This window comes from Podarcis tiliguerta (genome assembly GCF_965153285.1).
Source record: "Podarcis tiliguerta genome assembly, chromosome: 12".
In the NCBI taxonomy this organism is placed as follows: domain Eukaryota; kingdom Metazoa; phylum Chordata; class Lepidosauria; order Squamata; family Lacertidae; genus Podarcis; species Podarcis tiliguerta.
This window is the reverse complement of record NC_139545.1, coordinates 19152072-19175935: the sequence shown is the minus strand read 5'-3', so window position 1 is coordinate 19175935 and position 23864 is coordinate 19152072. Positions and strand designations below refer to the sequence as shown.

Sequence of the window (23864 nt, the reverse complement as noted above, 5' to 3'; positions counted from 1 at the left end):
TTGCAGGTGTGTGCCTAGCAAGGGAAGACAGCTTCATACATGGATGGAATATACAGATGTGCTCTCCATCAATGACTAGTCCACCACAGTGGCTGAGGGCCCAATAGGGAGAGGGGAAATAAGATGATGCCAGCTGCTTCCTGTGCATGGATCTATCTCCATAATAAGATGTGTCATGCCCCAACAAATTTACAGTGGTACCTTGGTTCTTGAACTTAATCCGTCCCAGGAGTCCGTTCAACTCCCAAAACCATTCAAAAACCAAGGTGCAGCTTCTGATTGACTGCAGGAGCTTCCTGCACTCAAACAGAAGCCGTGGAAGCTGTGTCAGGTGTTCGGCTTCCGAAAAACGTTTGCAAACCGGAACACTTACTTCCGGGTTTGCGGCGTTCGGGAGCCGATTTGTTTGACAGCCACGCCATTTGAGAACCAAGGTACCATTGTATAGGTATGAGTCTTTGTAGGCGAGCACTTCAATGCAAGTTCTGAATGTTACTGACATTATTGCTCAATCAACTCACGTAATGTACAGGTCTGCAAAATTATCTAACTATCCTATAGGGCACAGCCAGGGTGAAAGAATATGTGGACTTCCATAACAGCTGCAGCACATCATTTGCAATATATATGGGTGTGTACTTATTCAGAAATCTGACATGGTTACATGACAGCAGAATTCTGGACGTGATTAATTGTAGTTAGGTTTATCTGGTGCCCTGTGTCAGGAGGACATAGGGTCAAGTTTTCCCTTGCTACTCCAGTAGTAATCCATTGTCTTCAGTGGATTTATACCTCTGCAATTTGCATCCAAGTCTTTGGCAGGAATGGGAAAAATCTGCTTCGTAGTTCAGCTCTTCTGGCAGTAAAACTCTCACTCGCTCTACTGATAGCATAGACGGTCAAAAATACAGGATCTCAAACTTGTCTGGAAATTCTAAAGTTATTAAATCATGTTTGTCCTGCAATGCACTCAGCTTTTGCAGTGTGCCTCGGCATAACGTACAAAAACTACCCTTTTTCGTTTAACTGGGAGCAGATGTGGGGGCGACATTCCCAGGAAACTAGGATGTTAAATCACATATATAAACTAGCAGCGGTTCAGTTTGCAATTGGAGTTAGCAATAATCATCCCACCAACAACACAATATAGTGCTTCAAACAACCAGGAGCTTTTCCTTTCAGTTGTTACCCTTCATTTTCAAATGCTTTAAAATGCCAAGAGAGGTTGCCAACAATATAACATATCATCATGTATTAGAAATGGTGCAGTTTGTGGAGTAGCACTGTTTTTGCATTACAAGTACCCATGGTGCTTGCAATACAATGTGGGCTCTCTAAAGAGGTAGAGGTTTATCCCTAAGGCAATTGGACCAGGATATGGAAACGATTAATTTTCATGCTTCCCAGAACGGTCGCTGTGATTGGTGCAAAAGTGCATTCCAGTTCAGTCCATCCATTCAATAAACCATGGGTAAACCTGAAATTCAGGTGATTGATCCATTCAGTCTCCTATAGTTGTATAAATTTAGCCCTGCAGTTTTCATGCCATTACTTAATACCATCCAGTAGCTGCTCATTTTAAATAGTGCAGTGCTTAGTTTTCATGATCTGTTTTTGATGCGCAAACCCCTCTTTCAACAGGGCTCAATATTTATACTGAATGACCAGTGTTCCTTTCTGAATAATCCTATTTTCTTGTTCCAAATTATGGGTGGCTGTTGTTGATTTTTGCTTTACATTTTACACAATATTTTGGGTTCTTCAGAAGCATCTCGGTGTCTTCTGCTTTCACAAAATTGCTTTCTAAATATATGCTTGATTTAATCTTCACAACACACCCAACCACTTCAGAAGAGAGTCTGTCTTCAATCTTCGCACTAGTGTTTTGGGGAAATGATGTTGCTTCAAGGTCCCAGTGGCTACTAATGTCATGTGATATTAATCAGTCAGTATGGTTTTGTATTAGAAATATGGTTGAGGATGTGTCATTGGCATGTGGAAAACAAAGGCTTTTGGGTTAGCACAGTGAACGCACATGTGGTGTGATTATGGGTTGTAGCCAATGCTGATCCTACACAGAGTAGACCCATTGGCAAAATTAAGTTAAGTTCATTAATTTCAGTGGGTGTATTCTGAGTAGAACTTAATTGGGCATAACCTTTTACCATTATGATCCCCATACTTTTATAGCTAGGTTTTATGTTACAATTGCAAACAAAAAAACCACAGATGTTTCAAGACAGAACATGTCATGATTTTTTTGCAAATACAGTGGTACCTTGGTCCTCGAACTTAATCTGTTCCAGTAGCCCGTTCAACTCCCGAAACTGTTCGAAAACCAAGTTGCGGCTTCTGATTGGCTGCAGGAGCTTTCTGCACTCAAGTGAAAGCCACGTCGGACGTTTGGCTTCTGAAAAACATTCGAAAACCACAACACTTACTCCTGGGTTTGCGGCGTTTGGGAGTCAAGCCGTTTGAGTACCAAGGTACCACTGTAGTGGAGACAAACTCACCCCCACCCCAGCTGTAGGACACAGATGTGTAGAACACATCAGCCCAAAGGCTATACTATCTGGTCCAATGACAGGATTATGTAATATGTACTATTATGATGAAATTACCCAGTCTGTAGCAGCAGAAATGGTTATCGATATCGATATATTTGTGGCCGCCCATTACTAAACTTGCTGCAGTTTAAAGTTTTTATTAAGAAAATACATCCCACAAAGTAGGTCTCTCCCCCCCCAATTGCTAGGCACCACCTTATTAGTCGTATTTGTCATCAATAGCATATAACCGATAAACCCCCAATGGACAATTCCAGAGATCACTCCTTCATTTTCCAAAGGGGAAAAGTGTCAAGTAGGCAGTCAAGAGAATGATTTCTTAGATCATCCACTTTTGCCGCCATTATTGCACTAAGGACTGAGGTAGGGATGGGGAGTTAGCAAAGAATATTATTTTCCATGCAGTTCCTTTCATAGTAAATTAAAATACATGGGATTGCATAGCTTGGAGGATTATTTGTAATTAAGACTTCCATCTCTGAGTGACCTGTTTGAAACTATCCCAGATCAGTAATGGACATTAATTCCACTTTGGGACAGTCTACTTAGAGGGTGGCAAAGTCTTTCTTGATGTCATTTGTAATTATACAGCTGATTTTTTAAATAGCCTCATGATTGGGGTGGATGTCTAAATAGTCATAGTTTTGAGTAATTACCAATGCTTTTTAAACTGAAGCTTTTTCCAGAAGCTATTGTTGCTGCTTCTCCATAAATTCAGTTAACTTAACCAGGGAGTGGGGGGAGAGAAGGTCTCCGCCCCCAATCTCCATGTATTAATTGAATGAGTGCATAATGCACAGGGTCTATTTGGGCATTGAATGAGCTTGTGGAGATCAGAGGCGGAGCCAGCCGGGCCCCCAGTGTGTGTTCATTGAATGCCCAGAAAAGCAGTACCAATAATGTCTGAGAGGGGTTGTTTGTTAACTCCTAAATAGTATTTGTTGTATATTATGTACAGTAACAATTAGATAACTAAGTATGCTTTTTCTAACAGAATCATAATGATCAAGCTCTTGATTACAAGGTGAATGTTACTATATTTAGGATGGTAAAAATTAAATGAATGTTAAATGGTTTGGGCAGCAGTTGCTGCCAGAGAAGTGAAATTGTGTATGCCAAAGTCCTCTAATTTGAAGACTGCATTTGGTGTTTGCGTAGAACAGCAGACCTTGAAGTAAAGTGGCATAGCCATTTTATATGGTAGATTCCAGAGGCAGCCGTTTTCCTGCCTATGAGCTCTGTTTTTGTGATTGTTATCGGCCAGTTAGGATCAGTTTGACTTCTTCTGCTTTAGGTGCAAACGTTTTTTAGATTGGCACAGGATGTCTTGCTTTTGCCCAAGTAGACTTCCTCAGGTAGTAAACCTGTGGATGCTCAGTCCTTGTTCTAGAAAACTTGCAGTGAACCTGTGCCTGGGCCACACTATTTCAGAATAGAGGTGAATTTTCTTTCTGAAACATTCACTCCACATAGAAACAAAGTATACCGGGGAGAATGTCATGTTTCTAGTCTAGCCTTCTCCCTGACAGGCTTCTCTTCTTTGTGGAGGGTTTTGGTTTTGCAAGGAGCAGCCCCTCCCTAAAATTTGAAGAGACAAACCAAGTAAGAAAATACCATGTGCCTATGTGTCCAATATCAACTTAATCACACCATCTCACCATTAGTGATACATATTGCATTGCATATCAGTTTGGAAGTGTGTGAAAACGGCCATCCAGTTGAGACATTTGGGGCTGGAAATAATTTATTTTTATTTTTATGTGGGATATCTGCATCCCACCCAACTTTCAAGATGGTGAACAACCAAATAGAATTATTTAAGTATTCCATTCCTAACAATAACTTAAAATCAGTTTCTGATAATAAAAGCTGTAGCATAACACAGCAATGAAAGAAATAAGAATGGGAAAAATATAACATCTATTAAATATGTAGGAGAATAAAATGTTCATTCCTTCCTTCATCAGCTACATCATTCTTGAAAATTGTCCCCCTGGTGTGTCTACACAAGTTAGTAGCAAATAAACAGAATGTTCCCATTGGCATCAGTGGTAACTTCTTACTAACCTTGGTGGCCAACCCAGGGGTATGTGGGTATTTTGGAGGGGAGCCACATTTGGAGATGGAAGTGATAAACCTCTGCTCCTTATGCACTGCAGTTCCTATCACAATGGGGAGGGGCGCCTGAAATAAAGTAGGCAAAAGCAAGTGTACGCTATTGAGCACAACTTGCAGTTTGGCCATATGAGCAATTCCTCCAGATGAGTAGCCACACAGAATTTCTCTCCTTCCTTTTTTACTTGAGTCAGGCCACACAGAGCATCTTCCGGGTCTGATCCTTTAGTCTTTGGTCTAGCTGCACCAGAACTGGACCTCCCGACTACAGCCTGACTCAGAACTTGGAGAAGGCACAACATCATTCTCTGTGGCAAAATAATAGTTAAAGGAAGAAACACATACACACACACACACATTTTGGTTTGGGTTTTTGCGATGTGAGCAATGAAAGCAAAACAAACATACTGCTCAAAATGGGGGACTGATGAAGCAAATAAGATTTTAGCAAACATTACAAAACAGAGGAGGGTGGGGTAATAAAAAGGAGGAGAATTGCACAGCCCTAGTTTGATACTCTCAATCGCAGCAAGAACTTCTTTGGGGTACATCTTTGGTAAGGAGGTTGCACCTATATTCTACCAACACAGACAGGGTTCATGGAGACTACATAAGCCATCCTTCTGCAATGCTAAATAAGGCACAGGAGATTTTTAGTTGCCAGGAATAGCTCTGTAATGAGGCAGGGAGTGCATCAGCTCATACTTCAAATTTCTCCGCACCCTTGCTGTTGTGTAATAATAGAGCTGTAAGTGGTAGACATTCTTTCTGCTCTGTGAATGTGGCTTGCTTTGTGAGGTTTGGCACCATAACAGTAGGTGGGTTGATATACTGTACATTCAACATTGTAGAGGCACAGTCATTGTCGTCATGTAGATGCTGCTTAGCAAGGAATAATTGTTGGAAATAATGCTGTTTCCTGCCATAAAGGCAGAGCGCACAGTATAGTGGGAAACAGTGGCATAAGTATTGCTGGAAGATACAGGGATATACTCAGACTTATGAAGGAAACAATATTCATACAAAAGTAAGAGACACTCTCTTGAATTAAACTGCACAGCAACAGCAACAATGGCGGTTGTATATTCATGCAAATTTGGCCATAAATAAGATAAACAAGATGGGACGTGGGTGGCACTGTGGTCTAAACCACTGAGCCTAGGGCTTGCCGATCAGAAGATCTGTGGTTCGAATTCCTGTGACGGAATGAGCTCCCGTTGCTCTGTCTCAGCTCCTGCCAACCTAGCAGTTCGAACGCACGTCAAAGTGCAAGTAGATAAATAGGTACCACTCTGACGGGAAGGTAAATGGCATTTCCGTGCGCTGCTCTGGTTTGCCAGAAGCGGCTTAGTCATGCTGGCCACATGACCCGGAAAAACTGTCTGAGGACAAACACTGGCTCTCTTGGCCTATACAGCGAGATGAGCGCTGCAACCCCAGAGTCGTCTGCGACTGGACTTAATGGTCAGGGGTCCCTTTACCTTTAAGCTTTTAATCCCTGTTACTTTGTCCTTGTTCTCTATTTGTGTTTCTTTTCATTTCAAGGACTGACTCAGTACTGCGTGTGCACTTGTCCTAAAGTGCATATATCTTTCTCTTTCTCTTTTTAGTTCTGTTTTTATATGTAAGTGCAGGATTACTTTCTCTGAGATGGCAGAGCATAAGCTATTCAGGACTGTTTTATTGAGGCTTTTTGCTTCATGCTTACTGAGAGCCATTCTAGGCGTAATGGCAGCAACTGCATTCATTGTTTATGCCTCTCCTGCATCCAGGTATGAATTGGGGCTCCTGGTTCTAAGTTTAACATCAAAAACGGGAAGAGAAGTTGAATACCTCCCTGCAGTCTATTGCTTGAAATGGCAGCAATATGAGACGTGACCCATGCTGGGAGAATAGGCCTGGGGCAAAAGGTTGTGGGGACCTGCTAAGCTCCCCTTATCTGCACACTTCTTTTGATCTTAACATTAGACTTCCAACTCCAGCTTTATATGTGATTGGGGCAGGCATGTGAACAAAGTTGAAATTCCTCCATCAAGCCTTTTTGGAGATCGAGGTCCTGTTTCTATGCCATGGGAGCTGGGCATAAGGATGGGAAAATCTGTCAATATCAGATTCTCCCAGCTACTCACTTTTCCTGTCTTCCGTTTCCTCACATTTCCACATCAGTTTGATATTTTTAAAAGAGTCCTCGTTAAAATTCACCAGCCTTTTAGTGTGAATTTCCTTAAATATACGCATTTTTGTATGTAATTTTGCCCACTGCACACATTTTTGCAAAGCTGTTTTCCTTGATGTAATGCATAATGCTATTTTGTCTGCTATTTTCAGTAAGAGTTGCATCTCTATGCACATGTCACCTCAATACATGTACACATTACTTGGCTGGAGAACTGAATTGCAAAATTCAGAGAAGCGTAAATTTCAGAGGGTTTTGGTTTGCATATTGCTTTGGAAAGTGCAAATTCACCTTTTACATGTCAACTGAATCAAATTCATTCTCCATCCCAAGGAGTGGATGGAATGAGTGGGCAGTAAGTCAAATATCAAATGCTTACAGAAAAGGCAAATTTGAAATCCAGCTAGAAACATTGCTGCTTATCACATGAAGAGGCTTTAAGTAACTTTACAATGCTCCTGGTCTTGTTTTGGACCCCTCCCCTTTACGGTGATAGGGAAATTGCTGCGTTTTATATAATGTAGTTTCAGAAATACCTCCTGCATCAGAAATAATTAATTTTGTATCATCTGATCCAACAGTCAAAGGAACTGGAGCTCTGTTATAAGGAAGCTCAGATCATTTTGAGCTGCCATACTTCCTTTACCCCAGATTCATGACACCCCTTTTTCTAGAAAAATAGCACTGAGTTTATCCTTAGTCTCAACATCATACATTGACCTTTTTTTAAAAAAAAAAAAAATCATTTGTTGTATACCTTTATGGTTAATTTCTCTTTTTAAAAAATCTTTTTGAATATTGGCATGGAAGTGCATGAGGGGAGTTCAGGTCATCAGGACTCTGCCAAACTCTACATACATTACCTGAAAAAGTTGTTAGATATTGGTCACCTACTAAACAGGCAGCAGTGGAACAGCATCTCCCAGGTGCTGATTGTTTTCAAGTTGCTTTGGGGAACTCTGACCACTGCCAGTGCGGCCCAAACTCGGGCGCAAAAAGCAGTGAAAACGTTGAAAAAAATCCTACTGGTTGATACTTTGTATGTGATTGGAAATTACAAAGAAAAGCTATTTCCTGACAGACACAGCTGTCAGTCACAGTCACCTGCTCTCTCCTCTGCTACAATTTCCCATTTATAGAGAGCAAATGCAAAAAGGGGTCAAAAACCACCTTCTGACACTCCAAGGCAGGTCTTAAGCCTCAGAATGACTCTGCTTCGCATGTGAATTTACTCACCTTTCGAAGCTGTCCAAATGCCTCTGAAGTGGGACTGCTCACATTGGATTTTTGTCTCATTCAAGGATTTTGGTCAGCCCTAGTTGATACCAAAAAGGTCCTGCGGCTCTTACAGTGGCCAACGTCTTGTTGGCTTATGAGAAGCACACAGCAGGACATGCCATGAGCTCAATAGCACTCTTCTCATTTGTTTTGTCTGAGCAACTGGCATTCAGAGGCACACCAACTCTAATACTGCATCCAGTATTAATATAGCTATCAGGACTAATAGCCACTCATGGTTCTCCTCCGTGAATTTGTAGAATCCCCTTTTAAAGGCATCCAGTTTGTGGCCTAGCTTTCTCATGTTGGTGCTGACGTTTAAAGCCCCAAATGGCCTCGGCCCAGTATACCTGAAGGAGCGTCTCCACCCCCAACGTTCAGCTTGGACACTGAGGTCCAGCTCCAAGGGCCTCCTGGAGCTGCAAGAAGTGAAGTTACAGGGAACCAGGTAGAGGGCCTTCTCGGTTGTGGCAACCAGCCTGTGGAACGCCCTTCCATCAGATGTCAAGGAGATAAGAACTATAAAACCTTTAGAAGACACCTGAAGGCAGCTCTGTATAGGGAAGTTCATAATGTTTAATGCTTTATTATGTTTCTGTGTATGCTGGAAGTTGCAGCAACCCAGTCCGATAGGTGGCATACAAATAATAAAGTTTTTGTTGTTGTTATTTTGATATTATCTCACTTTACCTAGACCCTACATTCTTGGAGCTTAGCTTGTGGATGCAGAAGTCAACACCCTTGTGGGAGTTCACTGTTTCCTTATTGCTATTGATTCTATATTGTGCGCACTTCAGAACCACCATATTCAAGCGGCTTCCTCTTCCCTTAACTCCTGTCACTTTTCTTAAGCCTAAACAAGGCTGCCTTCTTAACAGCACCATCTGGACCCCATATCTGTACCCAAGGAAACAAGGCATTTTTTCCCCTTTATTAATTTGGCTTGTGTGAAAAACAGCAAGTAATGAGTGTTTTTGTTTTTAAATCTTCATAGGACTCATTAATTTTAAGTGATCTTAACACCTTGCACGTTTCTTACACATTTATTTTTAATCATATATAAAGTTCTATTTTAGTAGCTTCATATTATATCCTAACTTCTTGTTTTTAGTCCTTTGAGACTTTGAGGCAAAGCATAGGTAGAAGTTTAAATAAATATATAACAGACCACTTTGAAAGAGCAGTTACAGTGTAACATTCAAGCCACAGCACTGACCTTGCTGTAGAAATTACAGAAAAAAGGCAAAAGTTTTACAGAGATATAAATCAGATAATGTGTACTCCAAAAATGGTTTAATTAGGTCTTTTTGCTCATTGATTTTGTATTTGGCTAATGATTCCAGCTCTGAGATCATAACACTATATAAGATGTAAGATATCTTTTAACCCATGTGTTGATTTTGACATTGACATAGTAATGTGACCCAATAATGTTTTCCAATATTTTAATTTTTGCTGATGCTCAAAAATACTATAGAAGAGCTGATTCGTAATTATAACATACAGCATTGCATAAATTTCTACTTAATTAAAAAGCTTCTAAATTCTGACTAATCAATTTGCAAAGGTTTTTGACAAATTGCACATTTAATTTCAGGAGATTTATTAATAGTTTGACCTATAGCTAGCTAATTACAGTTATAGTACTGATGCAGTAATACTGAAGACCTACAGAATGATACAGTTACACATTTATTTTGGTATGTCTACCTTAATTCCAGAACATTACAGTACACTTACATTTTTAGCTGTTTCTGCATAATGCCTGGAAGCTGCGATATAATGCATGATGGAAGGATCTTCTAAGTACACACTACATTTATATGAAAGCATAGTTTCAATATGAGTGTAATTTATTGGATCCCAGTTCTTCTCTTTATAGAGAATCTTAACACCATTTGCTCTCAGAAACTGCCTTGAAGCCAGTGGTATTAACTTGCCTGATAACAGAAGTTTAATTCCTAATCTGTGGGTGACAGCAATTCATTCAGTTTATCCCGATGGTTAGAACCCATCTTCTGCCCAACAGCCATTCCCAGAGTTCTAATTTGATGCATTCTGATTAAAGGCATTTTAATATAATATTGCATGTGGCTATCTCTATCCTTTAAAAATCAACTAAAGATGCTATCCAGCTACTTTGATTCAGGTCTCATTGATTTCAACAGTGTTCAGCCTCTCATTAAAATCAATAGGACTTAAAAGTGCTTTCGGTTGAACCATGCCGCTATGTTTCTCAAGACGGAAAGTAATGAAGAAGTTTCCAATAGGTTGGGTGGGGAACAGGATCTGGCCGGGTGGCCAAACCTAGGGCTCCTCCACCTCCTGTGGGACACTTTGACCCAGCTTCAAAGGAATGAATCAAGTGCACTCAAAACTACACTCCCAATTTTTTCCTTCCTTTGCAGGGACAACTTTAATGAAAGCTGCTTCTGCAAAAGAACATTTCCACACACACACCCCTTTTGCAGTCCAGCTTTAGCTCCAGCCAGGCTGCAATGGAAGATTCCTGCCAAAAGCCAAGGCATCCAGCACCATCTTGTAGCATTTGGGATCAGATGCGCTTGGGAAATCCAGACCCAGGTACTTCAAAGTGCATCTGATCCCATTGGGGCTTGCAAATGGTTCCGAATTTAAAAGGTGCCAGATGCGAGCCCTGTTTGCAAAGGAACAAGCAGGAGTATAGTTCATTTGTAGCTGCATCTTTACCTGCCCCAAAGCTGATGTTCCTGTGATGTCAGTTGTGGGGCAGGTAGGTATGGCTTGGTGGTGGTGGGGAGTCTTGTGAGCCAAATCGGAACTGTAGCTGCACCACCTAATGTGATCCACAAGCCTTATTTGTGGATTGTGATTGTTTTAGCTGGTGTAATCCAGGAGTCAGCAAACTTTCCACAGGGAGCCAGTCCACTGTCCTTCAGACCTTGTGGCGGGCTGTACTATTTTTTTAAAAAATGAATTCCTATGCACACTGCGAGGGAAGCAAGTAGTCCTCCTGCCCACCCCCAGCCCAGCCCCAGCTGCCTTCTCGGTTTGCCGCCTGCCTCATTCACTGAAGGGCTGGCAGTGGTGGCGCGAAACAGGCTTCCTCCCCGCCTAGAGAAGGAAGGTGCTGTGCTTACCTTCCCAGGGGCTGCCACCGCCGCCGCTGCTGCTTCTGCTTCTCGCCGCTGCTGCTTCTGCTTCTCCGCTCTGCTCTCTGGCCCACAGGAGCACCAGGGCGGCGGCGGCGGCGGGAGGAAGAGGCCGAGTGGCGGCAGCTTTGCCAATCAAACGCCGCACCTGGTTTACATCAGCGGCGTTTGATTGGCAGAGACGTCCCCACGCCACGCTGAGGTAAACCAGGTGTGGCATTTGATTGGCAGAGACATCCACATGCTGTGCTGAGGTAAAGCAGGCGTTTGATAGGCAGAGCCGCTGCTGCTTGGTCTCTTCCTCCCTTCGCCATAGCCGGGAGTCTTGGTTCCGGCTTCGCGGTGCGGTGCGGGCCGGATTTAGGACCCAGGTGGGCCTGATCCGGCCCGCGCGCCTTAATTTGCTGACCCCTGGTGTAATCCCCGTACACCCTTGGTCTTTTCTATTGAGTGCTTTCCTAATGTTGATAAGTTATACAGAACTTAAGCCGCACTGGTTATTAATATTCTGAATATAGTTGTTAATGTTCCATGAGATCACAGGACTTTAGCTAATAGCTAGAGGTGCAGATGGGGTATTGGATAGAAGTTGTCTGTCCTCACCACAATCCCTGGCTGTATTTTTGCTGACAGACTACTTTGTGTTACAGAGTTCTGGAATATATCACTGCATCATAAGATCAGCGAAGCTGTGCTGACATGTGCTTTTACATCAGGTTTCACAGGATCAACATATGCCAAAGGATTAGCTATACACTATCGGTTCACTACTGAAATTGTACAAAGCCATCACCAACAAGAAGCCTCTGTTATGGTGTAATCCATTTGAAGGGCTGCTGTAGCCCAGACAAACACAAAAGGACAACCTAGCTTTTCCCTTTCTAAACAGCTCATTCCAAACAGGTTTTGGATTTGGAGAATCGGACAGAGGCAATGCTACTACAGGAAATATGGTTGTATAAAAAACATTCTGTCTGTCCATGCAGTGGACTCTTCTGAATTAACTTTGCATTATAATTCTGTTATGCTAATTGAAACTTTTAAAATGGTATCTCAGACAACTTGGCAGGGATATACATGGATTCTACTTAAGCAAAATAAAACGATAAATCTGTACCACATTCTGAATGGCGGGGATAGTCAACATGGGGATCTCCATGTGTTGATAAACTACAAATCTCATCATAGGTATTGGTAAAAAGGTAGAGGACCCCTGGATTCTTAAGTCCAGTCAAAGGCGACTATGGGTTCATCTCACTTTCAGGCCGAGGGAGCCGGCATTTGTCCACAGACAGCTTTCTGGGTCATGTGGCCAGCATGACTAAACCGCTTCTGGCACAACAGAACACTGCGATGAGTGCCAGAGCGCATGGAAATGCTATTTACCTTCCCGCTGCAGTTGTACCTATTTATCTACTTGCACTGGCCTGCTTTCGAACTACTAGGTTGGCAGGAGCTGGGACAGAGCAACGGGAGCTCACCCTGTCGTGCTGTTTTGAACCGCTGACCTTCTGTTTGGCAAGTGCAAGAAGTTCAGTTGTTTAGACCAAGGTGCCACCCGCATCCCAAAAATCTCATCATAGCTGACCATCAGCCATGCTGGCTGGCACTGGTGAGACCTGTAGTTCAGCAACATCTGCAGGACAATTCTAGGCATTATCTCTGTTCAGAAACAGTCAAGGACCCAACCATTGCTGTAGTAGGAGTTGCCCTACCATTATGGCCATGTGGGGGCATGCAGACTGCACTCTGCTCCTATTGATGGTGACTGATTAGCCGCCTGCCTCCTCCGAGGTCTAAGAAAGTGCCAAGGCGGGCATTCTGAGTGGGAAATGCCTGCACTACCACTAGAGTTTGCTACGGCAGATGCAAAGGACTTTTCAACTTAACACTCCCTGTGAATCTAGATCCAGGGAGGTAGCTGTGTTGGTCTTACGCAGTCGAATTAAATTTAAAAAATTACAAAATTGTCCAGTAGCACCTTAGAGACCGACTAAGTTTGTTCTGGGTATAAGCTTTCCTGTGCATGCACACTTCTTCAGATACACTGAAACAGAAGTCACCAGACTCTTATATATAGTGGGAAGGTGGGGTGGGTTTTTTTCAGAAGGGTAGTTGGAGATGAGTGGTTGACTCAATGGGTATGGTAAACCTGTTGACGACTGTTAACGACTGCAATTAGTCCTACAGGAAAAAGCAAGGGATAGTATGCAGATGACCAAAAATAGCTTTAGTATGTATAATGAGACAAGAATCCAATAACTCTGTTCAGACCAGGTCTCTCCATAGTTTTAAGTTTAGTAATAAGTTGTAATTCAGCAACTTCTCTTTCAAGTCTATTTCTGAAATTCTTTTGTAAAGACAGGTGCTTTGAGATCCTGTATTGAATGACCTGGGCAATTGAAGTGTTCTCCTACTGGCTTCTGTCTTGTGATTCCGGATCTCAGATTTATGTCCATTTATCCTTTGGCATGAGGACGCGGGTGGCGCTGTGGGTTAAACCACAGAGCCTAGGACTTGCTGATCAGAAGGTTGGCAGTTCGAATCCCTGTGACGGGGTGAGCTCCCGTTGCTCCTGCCAACCTAGCAGTTTGAAAGCACGTCAAAGTGCAAGTAGATAAATAGGTAAGGAAGCTTCCGGCAGGAAGGTAAACGGCGTTTCCGTGTGCTGCTCTGGTTCGCCAGAAGCGGCTTAGTCATGCTGGCCATGTGACCCGGAAGCTGTACACCGGCTCCCTTGGCCAATAAAGCGAGATGAGCACCACACCCCCAGAGTCGGCCATGACCGGACCTAATGGTCAGGGGTACCTTTACCTATCCTTTGGCGTAGGGTTTGGCCTGTTTGTCCTTGAGCTGAAGGTCTGGACCCCTCTTTGGCTTTTTCTCAGAGCCCCAAGGTGACAAGATGCTGCCATGGCTGCTATTGCAGCAGTGAACAACTTTTTAAACAAAGAGGGGATATGGTGATAGGGCTGCCACCTCAAAAGGGAAAATGGGCGCTTAGGGGCATTGGCTGTGGGTGGCGCTAGGGGGGCCTCCAAATTCTGGCCACCACCCTGGTGGAAGCTTAGTTTTGTTTGGTTTTAAATATTCCATCACCACTTTTCAATAAAGTTCCCAGCATACTGTACAATAAAAAAGGGAAACATTTAAACTACTACTACAGGAATAAAACAACAGCAGCTAAAGCCAAAAAATACAGCAAAACAGATAAAAAACACAAAACAACTTATACACTCAAGGTGAGTTTTTATAACCAAAAAAAGGATCTGCTATCAGAACAGCCAACTTGAGATGGCAAGGAGACACAGAGAAAGACCACAAAGCCTGGGCATGTTTATGTGGTCGAAGGTGGTCCTATTCTGGAACCATTCAAGGTTTTGTAGGTGATCACTAGCACTTTGAATTGTGCCAGGAAATGGATTGGCAGCCAGTGTAGTTGTTTTACAATAAGGGAGAGATCCATATGTTTTCATTATCCATATGTTTTCATTTAAGCAGCTTAGAAAATAATAGGAAATGTGATTTGGTGTTCTGTCTCTGGGAGGTTTGCTTTAAGGTCTGCAGACTCCTGTTCTTTTGCATAAGGTGGTCAGGAGAAGTATATTTTATTTGCAGCGTGATTCATGGTCCTCAATGGCCGTTGCTGAACAAAAACCAGAAATACAGATATAGAACGAAAACTTTGGTTGCAAATTGTTTTATGAACATGGACTTCAAAAGTACTGTGTCACCCAGAGAAATACATATAGTAATACCAAAGGAAATAGAATTTTGACCATTACTTTAGCTTTTATTACATTTATGGCTAAGAATATGTTTATTGTACAGTTTTTGCCAGTGAAGATTGAAAGGAAACAGATCGCATAGGTGACACAAAATAAGAAAATTCTTTTCATATGGGCTTCAAGAAGAATTTCATAGCATTTTCCTGACACCCCTTTACCATCTTTCAAGAACTACGGATAAGAGTGTAAAATATTCACACCTCATTACGTTTAAATTAACTAAGGAATTAATTACTGCTTCAGTGTATATTCTTGCTAATTATAATGAATAGTAAGCTGTATCTTTTAAATGACTATTAGTTTCATTTGAAAAATTTCCCCAAGAATGTAAGGTTTACACACACGCACAAACCCAAATATAATTTTAAAAGCTAATGTGAGCTAATTAATTTATTACAAAAATGGGAAGAAATAGTAAGAATAGGCATCTAGATAATCCAAAGAATTAATGTTACTTAATTACACAGGGACTCGATAATAACCAAGCATTACCATAGGCATAATTCATTATGAAACATCCAAAACTACCCAGCTAATTTAGATATATTATGAAAAAAGCTATCTTAATTCAATTCCGAGGCAATTTGGCATAAATTACTAAATTTATTTTTATAAAACATAAAAATCTGTGTGACTTTTAAAATACATCACATAAGCATGTTAATCCTTTAGGGACAAAATACGAAATAAGCATACTGATATTTGTTTTCAGCCTTTTTTTATCTCCTCTATTACTACCCTCAGGAAGAAATCATCTCCCAATTTTTCATTGCTTCCATCCGGTGGATCAAAGAATATGGCCTGTAGCTAGGGATGGAGAAGAAATTCATTGGGTTTGCATTTTAAAGCCAGTTGGCTTACTTTGCCAATCCCAAACTTACATGCAGATTCGAATGCAGTCAGCAATGAGGCTTGTATACGTTGAATTTTCAAGTGCAGTTTAAGCTTTAAAAATGCACAGAGCATGTGCATGTCCCTGGAAAATGTATACAAAAATGTGTTGCATTAGGAGGAATTGCATTGAAAATCATACAAAAGTCGCATTGTAGGAGAATGCACATAAAATGCCTGTCCAATGCGCGTCAAATGTGTACAATTGAAATGCAGGGCTTTTTGTTGCATTTTTATAAACTACAAAAATAATAATGTGACGATAAAATGGGGTGGGGGCAAGGACCATGTGCACAATTGAATTCCTTGGAGTAAAACATGGAACTGTAAGTAGGCGTGTGTTTCTGGACATAATTAAAGCTGCTGGTACTTACCTGTAATGGCCCAAAACAATTAGGCACCAGGATATTTTGAAAGACCACTGCCTCCTGTGTCAGCCTGCCTGAAATTTGCAATATTCATCAGAGACTGTGTGGCAGAGAGGGGGCTGACATTGCGTCTGTGACATCACACGTGTGGCATTGCATCATGTTTTAGGAGGAGCCAGTGGGTGGAGCCAAACATGGTGGCCGGTGGCTTCTCTCTCATGCTTGGCCTCCTTCTCTATCAGGAGGAGGAGAAGCTCGGTCCCTTGGAGCTGGTGCCCCTACTCTGTGGGATCTTCCACCACCAAGAGAGCCTAATATGGTGAGTAGCGGGTATAGGCCCTTGTCTATAACTATATCCTGATTCTCAAAGCCCCTCCTTAGGGAAGTCAGGCTAGATCCATGTGTACTTGGTTTTAAATGAACTGTAATAAGGGTTTGTTTTGCCTGGCTTTTGATGAGTTTTCAATTCTACTCTCTGGTTTTGTTTTCATTATGGTTTTTTTGGGTTTACTTGGACAGTGGACGGGGCAAGGGCACACATCACTCGGTCTCAGTCTTCCCCCTTAACGGTGAGATGTTTTTCAAAACATTCATCTCAGCTGTCTTCATGTTTCAGTTACAATGGTACCTCGGGTTAAGAACTTAATTCGTTCCGGAGGTCCATTCTTAACCTGAAACTGTTCTTAACCTGAGGTACCACTTTAGCTAATGGGGCCTCCCGCTGCCACTGCGCCGCCGCCACACGATTTCTGTTCTCATCCTGAAGCAACGTTCTTAACCCGAGGTACTATTTCTGGGTTAGCGGAGTCTGTAACCTGAAGTGTCTGTAACCTGAGGTACCACTGCAATTGCTATTGCAGCTTCAGAATGGGGTCTGGCCGCCTCCTTTGAAACCGTTTATATTGGCCAAGTTATGCATAGGATGGTCTTAAGATAGCAAACTAAAAGAAGCAAAGATTTATCTAGTCTAGCATATCCTTTCTATGACTGTACATTATAAGGTAAAAGGGTAAGGGAGCCCTGGACAGTTAAGTCCAGTCAAAGGCAACTATGGGGTTGCAGTGCTCATCTCGCTTTCAGGCTGAGAGAGCCGGCGTTTGTCCACAGACAGCTTTCTGGGTCATGTGCCCAGCATGACTAAACTGCTTCTGGCGCAACGGGACACCATGATGAAAAACAGAGGTAAACACCATTTACCTTCTCACTTCAGCAGTACCTATTTATCTACTTGCACTGCTAGGTTGGCAGAAGCTGGGACAGAGCAACGGGAGCTCACCCCGTCGCAGGGATTCAAACCGTCAACCTTCTGATTGGCAAACCCAAGAGGCTCAGTGGTTTAGACCACAGCGCCACCCGCTCCTTGGATCATTATACCATTGGTCCATATCTTATACCATTGGTCAGCTTGCTCAGCAATGTCTGCAGCAGGATTCAGAAACCTGTGGTCTTCAAAATGCTGCTAAACTACAACTCCCATAATCCCTTTCTAAAGTTCTTTCAGCTGCCAGCTAATCCAGTTTTATACCATCCCCATGTCAACAGCGCCCCGGGATCTTGGTTGCGGATCTGTCGCAAAGAAAATCTGTCACCATGAATCCTCTTGGCCTCAATGAATATTAATTATAGGCTGAGTTACACAAGGACAGTAATGTTAATATGAGTTGAGTTCTTTAGAATTTTCGTGAATTGTCATACTGGCCTTTGAATATTAGTTTTATATTTTTGTGAGTTGTCATACAGGCCTTTGAATATTTGTTGTTTAGTCATGTCCGACTCTTCGCGACCCCATGGACCAGAGCACGCCAGGCACTCCTGTCTTCCACTGCGTCCCACAGTTTGGTCAAACTCATGCTGGTAGCTTCGAGAACACTGTCCAACCATCTCGTCCTCTGTTGTCCCCTTCTCCTTGTGCCCTCCATCTTTCCCAACATCAGGGTCTTTTCCAGGGAGTCTTCTCATGAGGTGGCCAAAGTATTGGAGTCTCAGCTTCAGGATCTATCTTTCCAGTGAGCACTCAGGGCTGATTTCCTTCAGAACGGATAGGTTTGATCTTCTTGCAGTCCATGGGACTCTCAAGAGTCTCCTCCAGCACCATAATTCAAACGCATCAATTCTTCTGCAATCAGCCTTCTTTATGGTTCCGCTCTCACTTTGAATATTAGCTTATATCAAATGGTGCTTTCCTCTCTGTTAAGATGAAAGCAAAACTTTTCCTGCACAGTGGCTATTTCAGCTCAAAGAGTTGAATATTCTCACAAGAACACATGGTCCCATCTCCCACCGCCTAAGAGGCCTGCTATTCATTAAGAGCTCAGTGACACTGCTTGCTGACTGGGTTAACAAAACTTGAATATGAGAAGATTCAAAGAACACATATTAAAAAGTTCTTTTGAAACTGATATATCTAAATTGAAAACAAACCGTATTCAACACACACACAAACACAATACACACACAAACCAGATGTAATCTGAAAGGGCATAAAACAATCTAAAGAAGTCTTATTATTCTACTTGCAAGTGGTCTCAGAAAGATTGGTATCCTTAAACGTAGGAATTTTTTTTTAAAAAAAGAGTAGAATGAATGAATGGTTTCCTAGCCAATCAATTAAATTGAGCCTCCATATCTAAAAGCAGCATCCTGCTGAGAAAAGAGGTATGGGTGTCAACAGAAACAGAACACGCATGCTATTTATGCTCTGTTTGTTAAGAATCTGGCTAAACAATTGCAGGAAAATCCATTAGCTTTGTATACAAAAGGTTCCAGGTTCAATTCTTGACATTTCCAGGTAGGGCTGTAGAGACCCCTGTGTGAAATCCTGGCGACCTGATGCCAATCGCTGTAGACCAAGTGTGTAGAACACATGGTCCTTCCTAATGTTGGACTCTCAGCTCCCATCGACCTCGGCCAACACAGCCAGTGGTTCATAGAATCCTAGAATTGCAGAGTTGGAAGGGACTACGAGGGTCATCTAGTCCAACCCCCCCCCATTCCAAGAATTGTTCACCCAACAAGGGGCTTGAATAATCCATCAACCTCTGGATTGATCGCAGGTTCTCCATCCCTGTCATAGACAGGGATCTGTGTGAACAGATAAAAAGCAGGTGGAGTGTTGCTTTAGAATTATTATAAGCTGCATTTGGCTGCTGTGCTTTCATCGCCGTCAATAGCTTTGCACTATCATAGTTACGGGGGGGCTCATTTTGAAAGCAGGGACAGAGTGATTTTGCTGTGCACTGGACTTAAAAAAAATTTAATACAGTCATACCTCGGGATGAATACGCTTTGGGTTTGGCAAATCCGGGTTGCGCTCCGCGGCGACCCGGAAGTAACAGAGTGTGTTTCACCGCGCGCGCATGCGCAGACTGTCAAAATGACCACATGCGCAGAAGCACCGGAACGTGGCACGCACAGACGTGCGGACATGGGTTGCGTTCGCTTCGGGATGCGAACGGGGCTCCGGAACGGATCCCGTTCGCATCCCGAGGTACCACTGTACTGGCAACTGAACCGCTGAAGGATTTGAGGGCTGTTTCACGCATGATTCCCACCCACCCCCATATGTCGAGATATATATGTTGAGCTATGTTGAGATACAATAACTTTTATGAAGGGGGGAAAGCATGCACTTATCAACAAGATTGCATGCAAAAATTGTGCTAGTGTGTACTTTGCTGTGTGCTGCAGCTTCTGAGCACAACCTAACCATGGCAGTGTATGTGGGGGAACTGGAAGCATAGATGCAGAACCCTGTCCAAGGCATGAGGGAATTCCACTACGCGCTCTCCCCCCCCCCCGTGTGTGTGTGTGTGTCCTGTCTAACGCTGGTCTGGCAAATCATTGTGAGCTGTATGTATAAGATTGTCCCCCATTAAGTCTGTTTTTATATATAATAGAGTGAATGCAATATGTCACCCTTGTCTTTCCTGAATGATGCCAGGAGAGAATTGGGACGTGTTTGTGCGTAGAATCGAGCGTGTATGTTTGCTTCACTTGAAGGAAGGAAGGAAATCTTTGTAGAAAAGAAGCTTTGGAGAAGAATTAAACAGCGGAGGGAGGATAAAGAGACAGATTTTGTAAACTTTAAGGCATGTCTGTGTGTGTGTGTGTGTGTGTGTGTGTGTGTGCAGCATTGCTGCTTAGAATCCTGAGGCAACTCTTATTTCTATTTTATATCTTTTTTTAAAAGTGTTTGTCTTCCTTTCTAAAGGGACGTTATTATAGGAACGGCAGCTACTGGCTGCCTGCTTCTGTGGCTGCCTGCATTATTTTGCAAGGCTGCCGGGAGTTTTTAAGCTGTGTGAGAATCCTGGGAGTTGGTGATGTCAGACTGGTTGGGTCATTTGAAGGTTAGCAGCCTGGGAAGGGTTCATGGAAAGTTCACTCGCATATATTAAGCAATTCAATCTTTCATTCTGTGTGACACAAGTAGTAGGAAGTGAGCTGTTCGCAGGCAGAAGGATCTATTCGCCGGCAAGGGGGGATCCAGAGCTCTCACCGAAGCCTGTTTTCTCTGCAAAACTTGGACGCTGCACAGGATATTTTTTAAAACACCTATTTGGTGGAAGCCTGAGAAGCAAGAAGGCTCCTTCGAGGTTTTGAGGAAGAGATGGAGGAAAACTGAAACTTGGAAAGCTCCCTGCTTCCCCCCTCCTATTCTGCCGGATTGGCTGAACAGGCTGGAAAATGGTAAATGATCATTTGGATCAATTACAGGCTTTTAGCTGTGTTGTCTGTCATAATTCATGATTCTGGTCTGGGAAAAAGACCAACAGCCTACGTGCCAAAAAGGGGGCAGAGTTTGATGGAGTTGGAGGTACTTTCCTATGCCATTTTCCTCCACACCTAGCGGAAGGCACTTTTCCAGACCTACTGTGGAGGGGGAATCATGTTTGACTGCATGGATGTCCTAGCAGTAAGCCCTGGTCAAATGCTGGATTTCTACACTGCAAGTCCGTCTTCCTGCATGCTCCAGGAGAAGGCTCTCAAAGCATGCTTCAGTGGATTGGCACAAACAGAGTGGCGGCACCGGCACAGTGCGCAATGTAGGTCCCGCGGTTATTTTGCTCCACTTTCCCCCCTCTGCTTTATTTATTTGCATGATGTAATAATAATAATAATAATAATAATAGCCGCTACACACACAAACAGGTGAAAGAGGCATCCTTTCCAAACCACAGCTATTCAGATATGTGGTTGTGCATACAAATTCTTCAAACATTTTGAAAGAACACAAGCCTAGGTGTGCTTTGCTTTTCCCGCTTGCAGTGTTGCTTCTCTAGTGTGTTCTTTGCAGCTTGTAAATAGACTTAATGTTCATGGGGGGGAAACGGATTATTATTATTATTATTTATTTATCATTCAGTGTAGGTTGTGTAAATTTTCCTGATCTGTACAGGCTCTTTGCTCTTCTAATACCCTGTTTTGAATTTAGTCTATCTCTTTTCCCCCAGGTGCCTTTTAACACCTAAGCAACCAGTTCATTTGGCAGTGTGCTGCCCTGTGACTTTAGCCTCAATAGGGTGGGCAGAATTGGGAGTTGTAAACTCCCATAAATGTTTTCCTTTTTTTTTTCTGGGCGTGGGTGGGGTGGGGTGGGGAGAAGAGGCAATATTTCTTTGCATTGACCTTGCTGCCACCTTTCTCCTTTTTACTTTGTTGCTCTAAGAAGTCCCTGTTTTTGCTAGAAAACTAACTGTGAACACCCCTTGTGTTTCCCCATCAATTATCTCAGCGCTTTCCGAATCTGTTCAGAGCCTGGGACTTTCAGGAACAGGGAGCTGCTTCTTCGCCGGCGCAGGTTTTCTTTTTAAAAAAATGCTGTTTTGTTATCAGATCTTGACATAGTGTTAGAGAACATAGGTGGCAAACAGCGGCAATCCTTAATCTTACGTTTCGAGTCTGAGAAACAGCAAGAAATAGTCCCAGCACCACTTTCTCTGCATTAAAAGAAGAAAAAAACACACCCTTGAAGGATGCTTCATTGCTCTGACACTGATTTAGATAAATGATGGCTATCTATCATTTTTTTTAACATACTCTTTGACACCTCAATGAGGCATTGACTATAGAAGTATGTTTGATATCATTGTGATTCCTAGGTATCCCAGTTGCTTTGAAATAGGTGGAGCTTTTTTAAAAAATTCAGAGTGTTTAATCCACAAGGGAAGAAAAAGAAATGGGAATTTTGTTCAGATGTGTGAGAGCTAATGCTACAGTCAACATATTTTCATCACAATTCGGTCTCCGTTAGCACTGGACATGCAAACAAAACTTAGAAGCTAGTCCCTGAAGAATTTAACATTTTCGCCTCTTTAGGAAAGTAGAGGCAAAGTCAAAAACAAACCCAAAACAAGCAAATCAGAAAATATTTTCTAGGCGTTTCCACGCTTGCAGGTTGAAAGACTGTGTTAATTCTGTATAGCTAACTGAGAAAGAACTTTGCTTAAGTTTGTAAATATGTTCTGGAAAGTTTTGTTTTCTTAGCAAGTTTTCTATAACAGCATACTTTAGGTATTTTTATTTTACAATATCAAACTTCTAGAAAAATAGTTTAGAGAATTTACTGCTGGCGATCTGTTTGAAGTCAAAATATTACAAGTCTTTCACAATGCCATTAATTAGAACCAGCTTTTAAAATATGTATATATGCTGCCTTTTCTCCTGAGCAAGTTAAACGGGTGTGTGTGGTTCACCATTACCAGCAGGCAGCAAGTGTTAAATGTGTCATTTGCCTAGAGCTGGGGATAAGGAAAGAGGCTGGATTAGAAGAAGGGAAGCCAATCAAAGGAACTATTAACCAGAAAAGGGGGGGGGGGGAGGTTTAGCAAAGTGCTTTCAGGAATTCTCAATTTTGTAAGGACCACAGCTTAAACTGCAATGTTGTTAAACTTTCAAACTTTCAGATTAGCATTTATCAAAGCAAGCCGGGAATGCAGGTGGTTACACATCATGCATAAAGTACTTTGGAACTCTTAAATTGTAAGCAGAGTTTTAAATAGCTCATATTTCAAGTTTCTCTCCCCCCCCCCCCTTTCAAGTTTAGTGGTTAAATGTATTACTTGGAATTCTAAAAGTGTGAAGTCAACATAGTGTGTTCTGCAGCTGCAGGGGAAAATAACGTGTAGCTCCAACAACAAGTATTTCCTTCTTGTGCTAAGTCCTCTGTTAGTATGAACAGTCAGTTCATACGATAAGAGTGAGTCAGTGAGTCAAGCTTATTTGGGTTTGGCTGCATAAATGAGCCTTTTAGTTCATTTACACCTCGGTTGCCATGCATCTTCAACAGATATGAAATTTTAGGATGCCAGGTAGAGCATAACAGCTGCATTAATCTCAGAAAAGAGCAGCAGAGTAGCATCAACATTTCTCTCCAGAAGCAATTCAGTCAATAAAATGCTTCATCCAGAATATGTAATGCCTTAACTACATCCTCTTAACTCTCGTGTGTTTAAGGTTTTGTGATAGAAATTTTGTAATCATCTAATTTCCCCCCCCTCCAAATAGTGTGTGACTTAAAACTATGCGAAAGTCTTTGTCTAAAGAAAACA

The 23864-nt window shown here is 42.3% G+C and overlaps 1 protein-coding gene across 2 annotated transcripts in view; it reads left to right on the top strand.

Annotated features, from left to right (window-relative positions):
• The window catches only part of RARB (retinoic acid receptor beta), a 349519-nt gene that overhangs the window by 219043 nt on the left and 106612 nt on the right, over window positions 1–23864 (top strand). Inside the window, exon 1 of one of the 2 annotated variants that reach the window (XM_083405280.1) lies at window positions 21188–21359. The exons of the other annotated variant lie outside the window; for it this stretch is intronic. Within the exon in view, the coding sequence (XP_083261406.1) occupies window positions 21203–21359 (157 nt within the window). The 5' untranslated portion in view covers window positions 21188–21202. Of the gene's footprint in view, window positions 1–21187; window positions 21360–23864 lie in introns of those variants that run through there. 2 annotated transcript variants of the gene reach the window in all.